This window comes from Eumetopias jubatus, unplaced genomic scaffold (genome assembly GCF_037043125.1).
Source record: "Eumetopias jubatus isolate StellerSeaLion01/CBP00866 unplaced genomic scaffold, mEumJub1_p1.0 scaffold_2, whole genome shotgun sequence".
Classification (NCBI taxonomy): Eukaryota; Metazoa; Chordata; class Mammalia; order Carnivora; family Otariidae; genus Eumetopias; species Eumetopias jubatus.
Genome location: NW_028274808.1, coordinates 98,808,639 through 98,822,179, shown reverse-complemented (window position 1 = coordinate 98,822,179; position 13,541 = coordinate 98,808,639). Strand labels below are relative to the sequence as shown.

General features: G+C 37.5%; 1 protein-coding gene across 1 annotated transcript in view; it reads left to right on the top strand.

Moving 5' to 3' along the window:
* FAT4 (FAT atypical cadherin 4) overlaps window positions 1-13,294 on the top strand; it is a 171,283-nt gene extending 157,989 nt beyond the window's left edge. The window contains exons 13-17 of the mRNA XM_028102315.2: window positions 903-1,082; window positions 1,966-2,090; window positions 4,183-4,400; window positions 8,838-9,099; window positions 11,430-13,294. Coding sequence (XP_027958116.2) covers window positions 903-1,082; window positions 1,966-2,090; window positions 4,183-4,400; window positions 8,838-9,099; window positions 11,430-13,294 — 2,650 coding nt within the window. The remainder of the gene's footprint in view (window positions 1-902; window positions 1,083-1,965; window positions 2,091-4,182; window positions 4,401-8,837; window positions 9,100-11,429) is intronic.
* The last annotated feature ends 247 nt before the right edge of the window (window positions 13,295-13,541 follow it).

The window sequence follows — 13,541 nt, the reverse complement described above, 5'->3', positions numbered from 1 at the left end:
CTCCGGTCTTGATTTCAGGGTCATGAGTTCGAACCATGCATTAGGCTCCACACTGGACGTGGAGCCTACTTAAAAAAAAAAAAAAGAGGAAATTATACATTTAAAGATAATTGTATTATGCTAAGTGTTTTAAAAGTTTACAATACTTTATCCTCTCCAAAGGAATTTTCATGCTGTAAAATAAAAAGTTAATAACTTGTGTACAGAATATGTAAAAATGGTGTGAAATGAAGTGGTAGAGATGAGTATAAAGCTGGAGGAAGGAAAGACTAACGTGGCCTATACTCTTTGAGATGATTCATGAAATCGTTGCATGTGACTTGGGTCCTGCAAGGTTAGGCTAAGGACCCCACTCATTTTAAATACCTTCTCTGAAAGTTGTATGTGACAATTATCCACAGATATTTTTCAGTGGCACCTCAAGCTGAAACACAGCATTATGCCATCTAAAACATAAGTGATTTTAAAAGAAATAGCAACAGAGAAAAATAAATATGGACACATCATCCATGGCATTAATTAACTTATTGGCATCATTATCATCTTGTAGTGAAGAAAAAATATAAACTAACATTAATAATAGAGTTGTCACTATTTCTGCTGCACTGTATCTTTCTGATAATATGCTTCCTCTTGCTAATTCAACGTTGTTTTATACATCCCGTTTGACTAACTGAAAATGTCATTTCCATAAGTTTTATTATTTTTCATACATTGAAAAACCTAATAATCCTGTAGAAATCTGTTAGAGGATATGCACCAATAGGTAATATTTTCCATTCAAATTTACCACGCTATAACACATGCCAGAAAAAGTAATGTTCGCTCTTTTTAAAAACTAAACATTCTACTGGAATCTGTCATGTTGGAACTAATATACTTATCTTTGCTTTCTTATGTAGGACTCTTGATGTTCAGCCAAATCGAGTCACAGTTGGAGGTATCAGATCGCTAGAACCGATCCTTCAGAGAAGAGGACATGTGGAAAGCCATGATTTTGTCGGGTGTATAATGGAATTTGCAGTCAATGGAAGGCCTCTGGAACCCAGCCAAGCTTTGGCAGCACAAGGCATCCTAGATCAGTATGGCAATTTTATTTCTTACTATTTTAAAGAAAAAATGCACAAAATTTTCATAATTGAGCATCCAAAGATGAGACTATTGTGCACAAAGCCCTAAAAGCATCAGATGTTTTACATTGTTTTGAATTTTAAATATTTATTTATAGTTGCAAAATTTTGTTTGTCATAAAATGTGATATTTAGTTAGAGAGTTAACTCTTGTTTTCTGGAGTCTAAGAAAAAATATATGTATGCACGTATGCTTGTAGATGGGTCCTTCCTTCACTGATGAATCTAGAGGATCCAGCAACACTGCCCCCGCCTCCAAAAAACTCCCAATACTCTATCTTAATTTTCCCATAGAACTTTCTTCATTCTAACATACCCCACGTTTATCTAATTTTTGTTTTATTTTGTTTTTGACTGTATCCTCCACAAGGAAAAATAAATACTCCGTGAACATATGGATTTTTTTCATCACTTTACCCCCATGCTTAGAATAGTATGCTTATAATTGGCATACAGTAAACATTCAATTAGCATCAGTTGAATGAGTTGTTTGGGGGGGAGATGTGTAAGCAAATAAATATGTGGCCCTTAGTAACATTAACAAAAGATATCCTACTCCAACAAGAATTCATTCAAAGAAGAAATTATCACCTCTTTTTATGTATTGTGTAAGATGTCATTTTGTTTAATTTTCTCTTTTGTGAATGAGGCAGAACATGTGCTACAGGACAGCTCCTAGTTTGAGGAGATGCTCCAAATGTAGTTGTAACTTGAGTTTCAAAGAAGTGAGTGCATGAAACTCAGCAAGTTAATAAAAGTTTATATCTGATTTTAATGAATCCCCTCACACACTTTATTTTGTGCCTTACGAGTCTTTATTACTATTTCCTTTTAGATGTCCTAGACTGGAAGGTGCTTGCACTCACAGTCCCTGCCAACATGGTGGCACGTGTACGGACTACTGGTCATGGCAGCAGTGTCATTGCAAAGAAGGACTAACTGGGAAATACTGTGAAAAATGTATGCAAGCTGTTTTATCTTTTACAGGAAATTATAATAATCATGAAAAGTATAAATATATGCTCTTAAATATGTAATTGTATTCAAAGAATTGTTTTCATTCTAAATGCTGAAAATATTAAATGGGAATAATTGGTAAAAATATAGTGACATTTTCTACTTATTTTTTAACTTGAAGAAGAGTGATATTCTTTTAGAATTATTTACCTAAATTTTTAATTTCCATTTTATGAATTTATTACCATAGTGCACCTAATTGATGGGAATGTTAGACAGTTTATAAGGTCGAGGGCTAACCTGGTTTTGGCTTAGTATTATCTGCCTGTAGGGGATATTTCTTCAGTAAATATTTTTTATGTGGTAGAAAAGTATAAGTACTAAATGACTGAATACTGAGTTCAAACATTATATATTGTCAATCTATTATAATTAAGGGTGATACTTGCATTTTATTTTATTATTTTATTTTTTTAAGATTTTATTCATTTATTTTGAGAGAGACAGAGAGAGAGGAGGGGCAGAGGCAGAGAGAGAGAGAGAATCTCAAGCAGACTCCCCGCTCAGCACAGAGCCCATCGCAGGACTCTTCTTTCATGACCCTGAGGTCATGACTTGACCCCAAATCAAGAGCCAGATACTTGGGCGCCTGGGTGGCTCAGTTGGTTAAGAGTCTGCCTTCGGCTCAGGTTATGATCCTGGAGTCCCAGGATAAAGTCCCAGGATTGAGTTCCTGGATCGAGTCCAGCATCGGGCTCTGTGCTCAGTAGGGAGTCTGCTTCTCCCTCTGACCTTCCTCCCCCTCGTGCTTTCTCTCTCTTTCTCAAATAAATAAATAAAAATTAAAAAAAAAAAAGAGTGGGACACTTAACTGATTGAACTACCCAGACGCTCCAATACTTGCATTTTAGTTTACAATTATTAGAATTGGTTTTGAGTCTTTTTAAATCTTTTTATTAGTTATTTGCTTTTAAATGCTGTTACTATTTTAATAAGACATTAGTGGTGTTCAAGCCATCTTTCAAACATGGCATTCTCTAATTTTAAGTTGTGTATCCCACTAATCCTAATGGGGTTTCTTTTATAAAATTTGCTTTATTTTCAAATATGTGGTTACTATGCTTTATTTTCAAATATGTGATTACTACTTAAATCATTGCAGTTATTTGACCACTTCTTAAGTAGTCTTGATTCTATTAAAGTATGAGAATGAATAGAAATTCATGATCATGTTAAGGATATAATGTCGTTGAAAAGATCTTACTAGAAGAAGGCATAATTATGTTTAATTTTTTGGATAAAATCAAAACATAAAAAAGTATGCTGTCACATAATATTTTTTTATCATACTGAGTATTTAGTAAGTAGGAACCCAATTATGTCTGGAATATGAAATGAGTCATTGGCTTGAGAAATGCCTGAGGTCCTTTTTTAAATTGAGATAGAACTCACATACTATAAAATTTACCTTTATAAAGTATACTATTCAATGCTGAAACCCTTTTGAGTTCATTTGCTTAATGTCCTTTCCATAGCTATATTCACTGTCTTCTAAAGTTCAGTAGTGTGGACATTTTATCACATTACGATAAATTATAATTTTACATGACAATTATATGTAATGATAAACTAAATTCTATGTGATCATATGATTATTACTACTAATAAAGTTGCTACAAATATAAATATTTGATTGTGTACTTCTTTGTCCAAATTTGTAATGTGCTAGAGGCTTAAGATTATAAATTATTTAACTATGAAAACATATATTCATTTATGAATTTTGGAAGCACAGGAAAACTTATTAGAAACACATTTTTCAATTCCATATTTTAACAGGTTGTATCTCTATAGGTATTCATGACTTATATCATACATCAAATATGTTAATGAATATTTCCCAAATGATTAATGCTTCTGAATTGAAGTGTTTGAAATTAACTTACACAATAATTCACAAGTGGAAATAATTTTTTTCAAGGGGAAGATTGGGGAACATTGATTCCAAAATTTTTTATAATTTTTGTCACCTCTAAAAATTATTTAAGAAGCCAAACGGACACATTCATTTTTCCCTTTCTTCATTGGCTTTCAGCTATTACTCCTGACACTGCCTTATCATTAGAAGGCAAAGGGCGCTTGGATTACCACATGAGTCAGAATGAGAAGCGGGAATATTTGTTAAGACAGAGCATACGAGGTGCCATGTTGGAGCCTTTTGGTGTGAACAGTCTGGAAATAAAATTCAGAACAAGAAGCGAGAATGGCATTTTAATCCATATCCAAGAAAGCAGCAATTACACTACTGTGAAGGTAAGATAAAAGCTAATGGTGACTTCATTTGATTAGACCGCCTGCTGTGTCATGGTTTAAATCACTTCGCCCATAATTTCTGTCCTTTTCTTTACAACCCATTAGAGTTCCGACTAATGCTGGGCACTATTCCAATATCATCTATCTTAACTATTCCCCAGGCATTGGCCAGAGTAACAAAGATCTGAATGGTTTGGTTTCTAAACACTTTTGTCTTGGTTGTGAGTAAAGACCACTGCTAGGTAGGCCAGTGTAGAAAGAATTTGTTGCAATCTGTTTTGTCAAATAAAAATTTATATTGCTTTTATTTCTCTACTTTTAAACAAAGTAAAACAAAAAGATAATGTGTCTTTGAGATTTAAAAAAAAAAAAGTCTCCAAAAATTATTCCAAATACTAATATGCTTATATTAATTGGTGGGACTAGAATGAGGAAAAACATTTTTAAATTATCTGGCTTTATTCTGGAGCATATAGCCAATTCACTATCTTTGGAATTATTGTAAGTTAAATCACAGCTGAGTTCTCCAAATAATTTCTAAATAAATTATTTTTAAACATTCTATTTCATGAGAACAATGTATTGACTTATCATTAGGCTTTTACATAATATTTTCACTATAAATGAAATGCTAAACTGGTGAATAACTTCCTTAGATATGCATTTTCCTTCAGCTCTTAGCTTTCTTAATTTCTATCAACCTGCTTTCTTTCCCACAAATAAGACTTCATCTTTTAAATCATCAGTTTCTTTAGTTTAGTTATCTTGACTGATTTTTATTGATATTACTTTGATATTATAATACTACTCGTAATTTTTATATGAATTTTCATAAATTCTGAAGAACATAAACCCAGATTTCCTATATTATTTTCACCTATAAATCAGTGTTTTGAAAATTACTAGGAGCTTAGTTCATGAAGACAAAAGGCAATATACATAGCAAATTACTAGGTTTAATTCACATAAAATACTAAAAATAAAAACAGATGTTCACCTCTAAACTTCAACCTCTTTATTCTTAAAATTTCTCTCCATCCAAGTCAACTCTGGTTGTTATGGTGCATGTACATATCTTTAATAAGTAGTACAAAAAAAATCTTTCTAAAATTCTCACAGTCCTCATAGTTCAGTCATTCTTGACTAAAGTTGATGTTTATCCCTCCCCTACCCAGGGGACATGTGACAATGTTCTGAGGCAATTTTTTCTTGATGAAATGTTTTATTAAAATGCTAAAAACTTTTTTTTCCTCCTTTTTCAATCTGGAGGTAATTTTTATTGTCACAGTGGGGAAGGGTGCTACCAGCATCTAGTAGGTAGAGGTCAGGCATGTCACTAAACATCCTACATTGCACAACACAGCACCCCACAACAAAGAAATATGTAGTCCAAAATGTCAAGAGTAACGAGGTCGAGGAACTCTGCTCTAATTCAGTACAAAAGAACATCTTCAGGTTATAACTTTACCTCCATTATTGAAACAAAGAGCCCAGTTCAGAATTAATAAAGCTAGTGCAAAACAAAGCCCATTGTATTCTATTATTATTTGGTGTTTATAATTTGCACTGGAAAGTGTATCAGAACCTAAGAAAGTAATGAAGTCCAGAAAGAAGTAAACCTTCACAGTCTACGAGAAACACTTTTTTTGTATGCATTGAGAGGCTTTGACATTGAGGTCTGTGCATTATCTGTTAAGCTGCTTTCCAAGTCCTCGTGCCATTTAAATGACATATGAAATATTTCTTTACATTATCTCTTTAAGCCAAGAGATACAAAATACAATGTGGTTGAAGAAATCAGAGACAGAATTTTTTTTTTCCTTAAGGAAGAAGTTGAATGTCAGGATCCATTTTTGTCACCATAAAATCTTGCATTTCCAACAGGACAGCAGCAGGCAACTTCTCCAGATTTTCTTACATTGGTAGCAAGCACTTAGAAAGAGATTTTTTTCTTCTGAAGGAAAAGTAAATGCTAATGAATAAAAATAATGACTAATGCAGACCAAAATGCACATTTTTTTTGGTATGAATATTTTGAAAAGCAGCTTTTTAGAGATTAAGGGGCTTGGTAAGTAAAATAAGTAGATTAAAAAAACAGTGAACAAGGAGAACAAAATAGGAAGAGAATGGCTGTTGTGAGTAAGCAGGCAAGTTACTTGGATGACAGGAATACGATCTACTTACACAGGATAGGAAGCTAGTCAGGAGGGACTGTTACTTTTCATTTAGCTTATCTGTGACTAAGGCCCCTGGTTTTCTTCTGTCTCTCTTTTGGCTCACTTTCTGACAGTTTCTTTCTTTCTCTCTTTTTTCTCTTTTTCTTTCTCTCTTTTTCTCCCTTTTTTTCTTTCTCTCCCTTTCTCATTCTTTCTTTCTCCTTCCTTCCTTCCTTCCTTCCTTCCTTCCTTCCTTCCTTCCTTCCTTCCTTCCTTCCTTCCTTCCTCCCTTCCTTCCCTCCTTCCTTCCTTCCTTCCTTCCTTTATCAATCCACCTCTCCCTTCTCCCTCTCTCTCACACACAAAGGCAACTAGATGATATTTTTGAAAAAAAAAAAAGAATTGGGTAAATGGGATTTCAAATGGTTTGAAAGGAGAGTATCAGGAGTGGGTAGCAATAGCAATGTGAGGAGAGAGGAGAATATGTAGAATAGATAGAATCTGTTCAGATAAAAAAGAAGTTAGGTAGAGAGAATTTGAGATAGAAAAACAGAAGGAAGCATACTTGTGTATAATTGTGTTGATGGTATATTTAAAGTATTTCACAAATCTCCCTTCTTTTACTGCAATTGTGTATCTCCATATTTGGAGTTCTGTGATAATGTCAGATGATGGACTTTATGTTTGTTCCAAATCAATTCTATTGTTTTGGCGTATAGTTTTTTTTTGTTTTTGTTTTTGAGTGAGGCCCAGTGTAGTGTACAGGGTTGGGATGAGGGACTCAGAGCTCTAGATTAAAAAGTAAATAAAATAAATCTGTGGGTAAATCAAACCAAGCAAAAAATTAGCATAAAAATGAGCATGATGTTTTCAAAGTTAGGAAGGATATAGGAGCCTGGGAGAGTATTACTGGGGAGAAGCAAAACATTAGAAATGTTACAATGGGAACTTGTGTTCTCATTCACCAGACTCCGTGGTGTATTCTAAAGACTCTCTTATCAGAGCTGATGAATAAAAGGGACGCCACGGTTTGATCAGGTAGGAGGGAAACGCAGAGCTGGGAGAAGGCTCTTCCCAAGAATTCTTTCCAAAAGGACTCTGGCTCTACCCAAAGAGGGGTTGCTGTTTTTACTGTGTGTTTCATGAGACATTGCCCATTTAATGAAGTGTTTTTGTCATTTAACCACAACTTTCTTTTCTTTTCCCATCTGAGTTTGGTACTGAAATATATTATTATCTAGAGAGGCCGCTTTAATAAAATAGTGCAATAGGAATAACGTATGTAAATATGTTAGGCATATTTTCCACAAAGCAAAAATGAACTGAATTTTAGTTCTACCAGCTGTGTTTGTTGCTTGTAGAAATAGCATTTGATCCGAGTGACAAAATAACCGATCCCTCCTTTCATCCCTGTCACTTGATACACAGTGCCACTTCATCCCCCAGCCCAGGCACCAGCTCTGTCTGGCAGCATGATGGGATTATGCTCTCTGAACCAAATGTTCATCTTGCCTCATAAATTATTTCATTTTCTAAAGTACTCAGAATACTGGAAACTCGGTAGCTGGAAACTGGAGTAGGAGCATCCTGTTACCCAGTGTTCTCCTGGGCAAAGTCAAAGAAACCAAATACCCCTTAGATAAATTATAAAAGGCAGCCAAAATGAAGATTTGCCCAGACACCTCATTATTAAGAACTCACTCATTATTCATCATAGTTTTCATCTCAATAAATGATATAAACAATAGGCATGCTTTCTTCTAAAATTACAGTGCGTTAGAGATGACAGATGAAAGAATTTCTTTTTGTCGATTTTCCCAACTATGCTTCATTTTTACCTCAGCATTGATGTTTCTTTTTGCAAGTAGTTTTAACCTTTTTTGATCACTCCGGACCATTTACTAAACTGACAGATTTTTTTTTTTACGCTTGCCATTGTGATTAAATTAGAAGTAATCAAAAAAAGGTGTACTTTACTTAAAATGGGTTTTCGTTCCATCATTATCTCAGTCGGGTTCTGGGAAATAATTTTATGCATCTTGAAAAGTTAGGTATGAATATAATAACACCCTGAAAACTACTGAAACAATTGAATGTGAAGGTATATGTTACCTAAAATTTGTAGCAGTATGGGTTGAGTGTACTCTCATATAGCCAGACTTTTCAGTTAGTCTACTGGCTTTAAATCAATCAGTATTTTAAGGTTTCATTTTATTTTGATTCTATTTTTATTCAAGCATATCATAGTTTAATTGTATATTCTTTTTAATACATTTTACAGATTAAAAATGGCAAAGTCCATTTTACATCAGATGCAGGAATTGCTGGGAAAGTGGAGAGAAATATTCCTGAAGTTTATGTTGCCGATGGTCACTGGCATACTTTTCTAATTGGAAAAAATGGAACAGCCACAGTACTGTCCATTGACAGAATATATAACAGAGATATCATCCACCCTACCCAGGATTTTGGTGGCCTCGATGTGCTCACTATATCTCTTGGAGGAATTCCACCTAATCAAGCTCATCGAGATTCTCAAACAGGTAAATGCTTGTGTTGAGCAAAGGAAAGGTAGTATTGTTCCCATCAAAGTAGTTGGACTTCTGAAAATATCCATTATGCAGATTCTAAGACTATCATAACTATCCTTAGAAAGCCTATATGATTGGCCATCACTTGCTTTAGCCATTTGCACTTGCTTTACCAAGTTCATAATTCAGCCCACGGTGCTTCCCTTGCCCACCAAACATTTATTCATTAATTCACTTACTCATTCATTTGTTCACTCACATGACAGATATTTTACTGAGCCCCGTACTTGGCACTGGGAGTACAATGGTGGACTAAATAAATAGCTACTCTCCTCACATGACACATGGCCAAGTAAGGAAGACAAACATCAATGAAGTCATTATACAAGTAAATATATTATTTGAGAATATAATAAATGATGTGAAGAAGGAATATAGAATTCTAAGAGATTTCCAAAAAAGGAGAAAGGGAAACTTCCTTGGGAAATTGACATTGGCACTTCAATCTGAACTATAAAAATAAAGATGGGAGAGTATGAAAGCTTAATTGATATTGATAGAAACCTTAACAAAAATTAGATTAAGTCAAGATCACAGAACTTGGCCGATTGGCATATTGGAGACTGATGTCACAGGTAAAGGATGAAGTTGGAGAATGAAGCAAGGCCTTCCAGACCATATCTGTTTTTGGTCTGACTCTCAGGACAATGGGAAGTCACTAAAAAAGTTCTCTTAGGAGTGTCAAGATTAGATATGCAGTGATATTAAATATCTTTCAGGTTACAACATGGAGAATGCATTGGAGGCGGACAGAAGTGCACTTCCATAAATTAGCTGGGATGATATTGCTGTGATCTAGGCAAGGTATTGTGTGAGTTTTTAACTAGTGTGGTGGCAGAGGAGGTAGTAAGAAGTGGATAGGGAAGAAATACTTTAGGAATTAAAATAAACCAAACTGTTGATGGTTTTGGTGAAATTCAGGAAGGTTTCTGACTTGTGAACTCAAAGAAGGGCAGTGCCACTGAAAGAGGAAACTGCAGAGCAGTGCCGAAAGAAGCATGTCTAATGGAAATATCAAGATGGTGGTTTGGGACCTTTGGGGTTTGGAACACCTTTGCAAAAGACTTTTGGATAGGTGGACTATAATCAGGAGTAGACACCAGCTGGAAATACATACTAGGAGTTAGCCGAGTCAAGCAGGTAAATGAAGTACGGAGCATGGATGTGATAACCTAACACGAGGGTATGGAGTGGAAAGAAAGCATAGTGCCTTAGCTTAAGCAACTCTGGGAGTCAGTGGTTGTTTAGAGGAAAATGAAACATAAAAGAGACTAAGTCATTGAAAGAAAATCTGGAAAGCAGGAACAAAAGCAGATGTTACAGAAGCTCATGGAAAAAGAGTGTATCAGGGATGGAAATATCACTACAGGAGAAGGATACCAGGAAAACTGAAAAATGCAAGGGGGAGTAATAGACTTAAGGCGCAAAAGTAAAAGTCCAGGTCATAACTTGTTCTTATATACTTAGCTTATTTTAGAATATGGATGATAATTCATTTGGATGTTGTAAGAAATAAACCAATGTGAATCGTACTCTTTTGTTAGTGTCAAAATAGATTCCTGGGCTCTCGTACAGGAGCATGAACAATATTAGCACATCCAAGTCCAACAAAGAGTTTCTCAACTTTAAAAAAAAATAATAATTATTTGCCTCTAGGGAGCCATTTTAGATGTTTTTTTCTAACTTCTGCCGTTCCCACCTCGTGAAGTGATCATGCCATAGTTACTCTCGATATCCGCCCTCTAGAGGACCATAAAGCATTGTAATAGCTTTTTCTTTTGCTCTCCAGGAGGAGCCGATGTTCAGCTCCTTGGGAGCAATATCGCTTCTATGGAGAATGCATGATATGATTAAAGCTACTTTTTTTGTTGTTGTTCTTTTTGTTGTTGTCATTCTTTAAAAGTATTTCTTAATACCTTTTATTTCTATGTATTTCTATGTATGCAATTCTTGGTCTGTAAACTATAAAAATAAAACAAATAGATAAATAAATAAAAAGAGGGAGAAAAAGAAAATCCAGTCCAAGTCATTCATAAATCTTCAGAAAGAGCAACATCTGAGCAATTCTCTCCATACTTTTGTCACAGAAATCTTACATACCTTAAACTATGTTGTAAGACGCACAGAGTTACCATCTTCCGACTGGGCGATGGCCCTGACACTGTGGTTTCTAAGCTCTCATGACATGATTGTGCAGCTTCTTTTTACCAGAGTCCCTGAGGGCAGCGTTTTAAGTCTTGGTTTTCTCTGCAATGCCTCACAGCTCCTTCTTCGCCCCGCAGGTTTTGACGGCTGCATTGCCTCTATGCTGTATGGTGGTGAAAGTCTTCCTTTCAGTGGGAAGCATAGCTTGGCCTCCATCTCTAAGACAGATCCCTCTGTGAAGATTGGCTGCCGTGGCCCGAACATTTGTGCCAGCAACCCCTGTTGGGGCGACTTGCTGTGCATTAATCAGTGGTACGCCTACAAGTGCGTTCCTCCTGGAGACTGCGCCTCTCACCCGTGCCAGAATGGGGGCAGCTGCGAGCCAGGCCTACACTCTGGCTTTACCTGTAGCTGCCCAGAGTCACACACCGGGAGGACCTGTGAGATGGTGGTGGCCTGCCTCGGTGTCCTCTGTCCTCAGGGGAGAGTGTGCAAAGCTGGAAGTCCTGGAGGCCATGTCTGTGTTCTGAGCCAGGGTCCTGAAGAGATCTCCCTGCCTTTGTGGGCTGTGCCTGCCATCGTGGGCAGCTGTGCCACCGTCCTGGCCCTCCTGGTCCTCAGCCTGATTCTGTGTAACCAGTGCAGGGGGAAGAAGACCAAAAGCCCCAAAGAGGAGAAGAAACCGAAGGAGAAGAAGAAGAAGGGAAGTGAGAACGTTGCTTTTGATGACCCAGACAATATCCCCCCCTACGGGGACGATATGACTGTGAGGAAGCAGCCTGAGGGGAACCCGAAGCCAGACATCATTGAACGGGAGAACCCTTACCTCATCTACGATGAGACTGATCTTCCCCACAGCTCAGAAACCATCCCCAGCGCCCCCTTGGCTTCTCCAGAGCAAGAGATAGAGCATTACGACATCGACAATGCCAGCAGCATCGCCCCTTCGGATGCGGACATCATCCAACACTACAAGCAGTTCCGCAGCCACACGCCTAAATTTTCTATCCAGAGGCACAGTCCCCTAGGTTTTGCGAGGCAGTCCCCCATGCCCCTAGGAGCGAGCAGTTTGACTTACCAGCCTTCCTACAGTCAGGGCTTGAGAACCAGCTCCCTGAGCCACTCTGCTTGCCCAACTCCCAACCCCCTGTCTCGCCACAGCCCAGCCCCGTTCTCAAAGTCTTCTACTTTCTACAGGAACAGCCCGGCCAGAGAATTGCATCTGCCAATAAGGGACGGAAATACTTTGGAAATGCACGGTGATGCCTGCCAACCTGGCATTTTCAACTACCCCACGAGGCTGGGAAGGAGAAGTAAGAGTCCTCAGGCCATGGCCTCGCATGGCTCTAGGCCGGGGAGTCGCTTAAAGCAGCCAATTGGGCAGATTCCTCTTGAATCTTCTCCTCCGGTAGGACTGTCAATTGAAGAGGTAGAGAGGCTAAACACCCCTCGCCCTAGAAACCCAAGTATCTGCAGTGCAGATCATGGAAGGTCTTCTTCAGAAGAGGACTGCAGAAGGCCGTTGTCCAGAACAAGGAACCCAGCGGATGGCATCCCAGCTCCAGAATCTTCTTCTGACAGTGACTCACATGAATCTTTCACTTGCTCAGAGATGGAATACGACAGGGAAAAGCCAATGGTGTATACTTCCAGGATGCCTAAATTATCTCAAGTCAATGAATCTGATGCAGATGACGAAGATAATTATGGAGCCAGACTGAAGCCTAGAAGATACCATGGCCGCAGGGCTGAGGGAGGGCCTGGGGGCACACAGGCGGCAGCACCGGGGGTTGCTGACAACACACTGCCCTTGAGGCTTGGGCAGCAAGCAGGGAATTTCAACTGGGACAACCTTTTGAACTGGGGCCCTGGCTTTGGCCATTATGTAGATGTTTTTAAAGATTTGGCATCTCTCCCAGAAAAAGCAGCAGCAAACGAAGAAGGCAAGAATGGGACAACGAAGCCGGTCCCCAAAGATGGGGAAGCAGAGCAGTATGTGTGAACTTTATGTACTGGCATTATAAAAATCGAAAAACAAGGGACACTCAAACCTTTGTAAGGTTGCCGACTAAGATGGGTCCCGTTTGCAAAATAGGCCAGTATGGACTGGTGTTTGGAGGGAAACTTTAAAAAATAATAACTACAATGCTGCTGAAACAGACTCAACGCAAGTCTTTAATTTAAATATGCTTGGTTGAATTTATTTTCCTGCATGCATCGTATTTTGTAACTAGTTATGTGGCATGCAG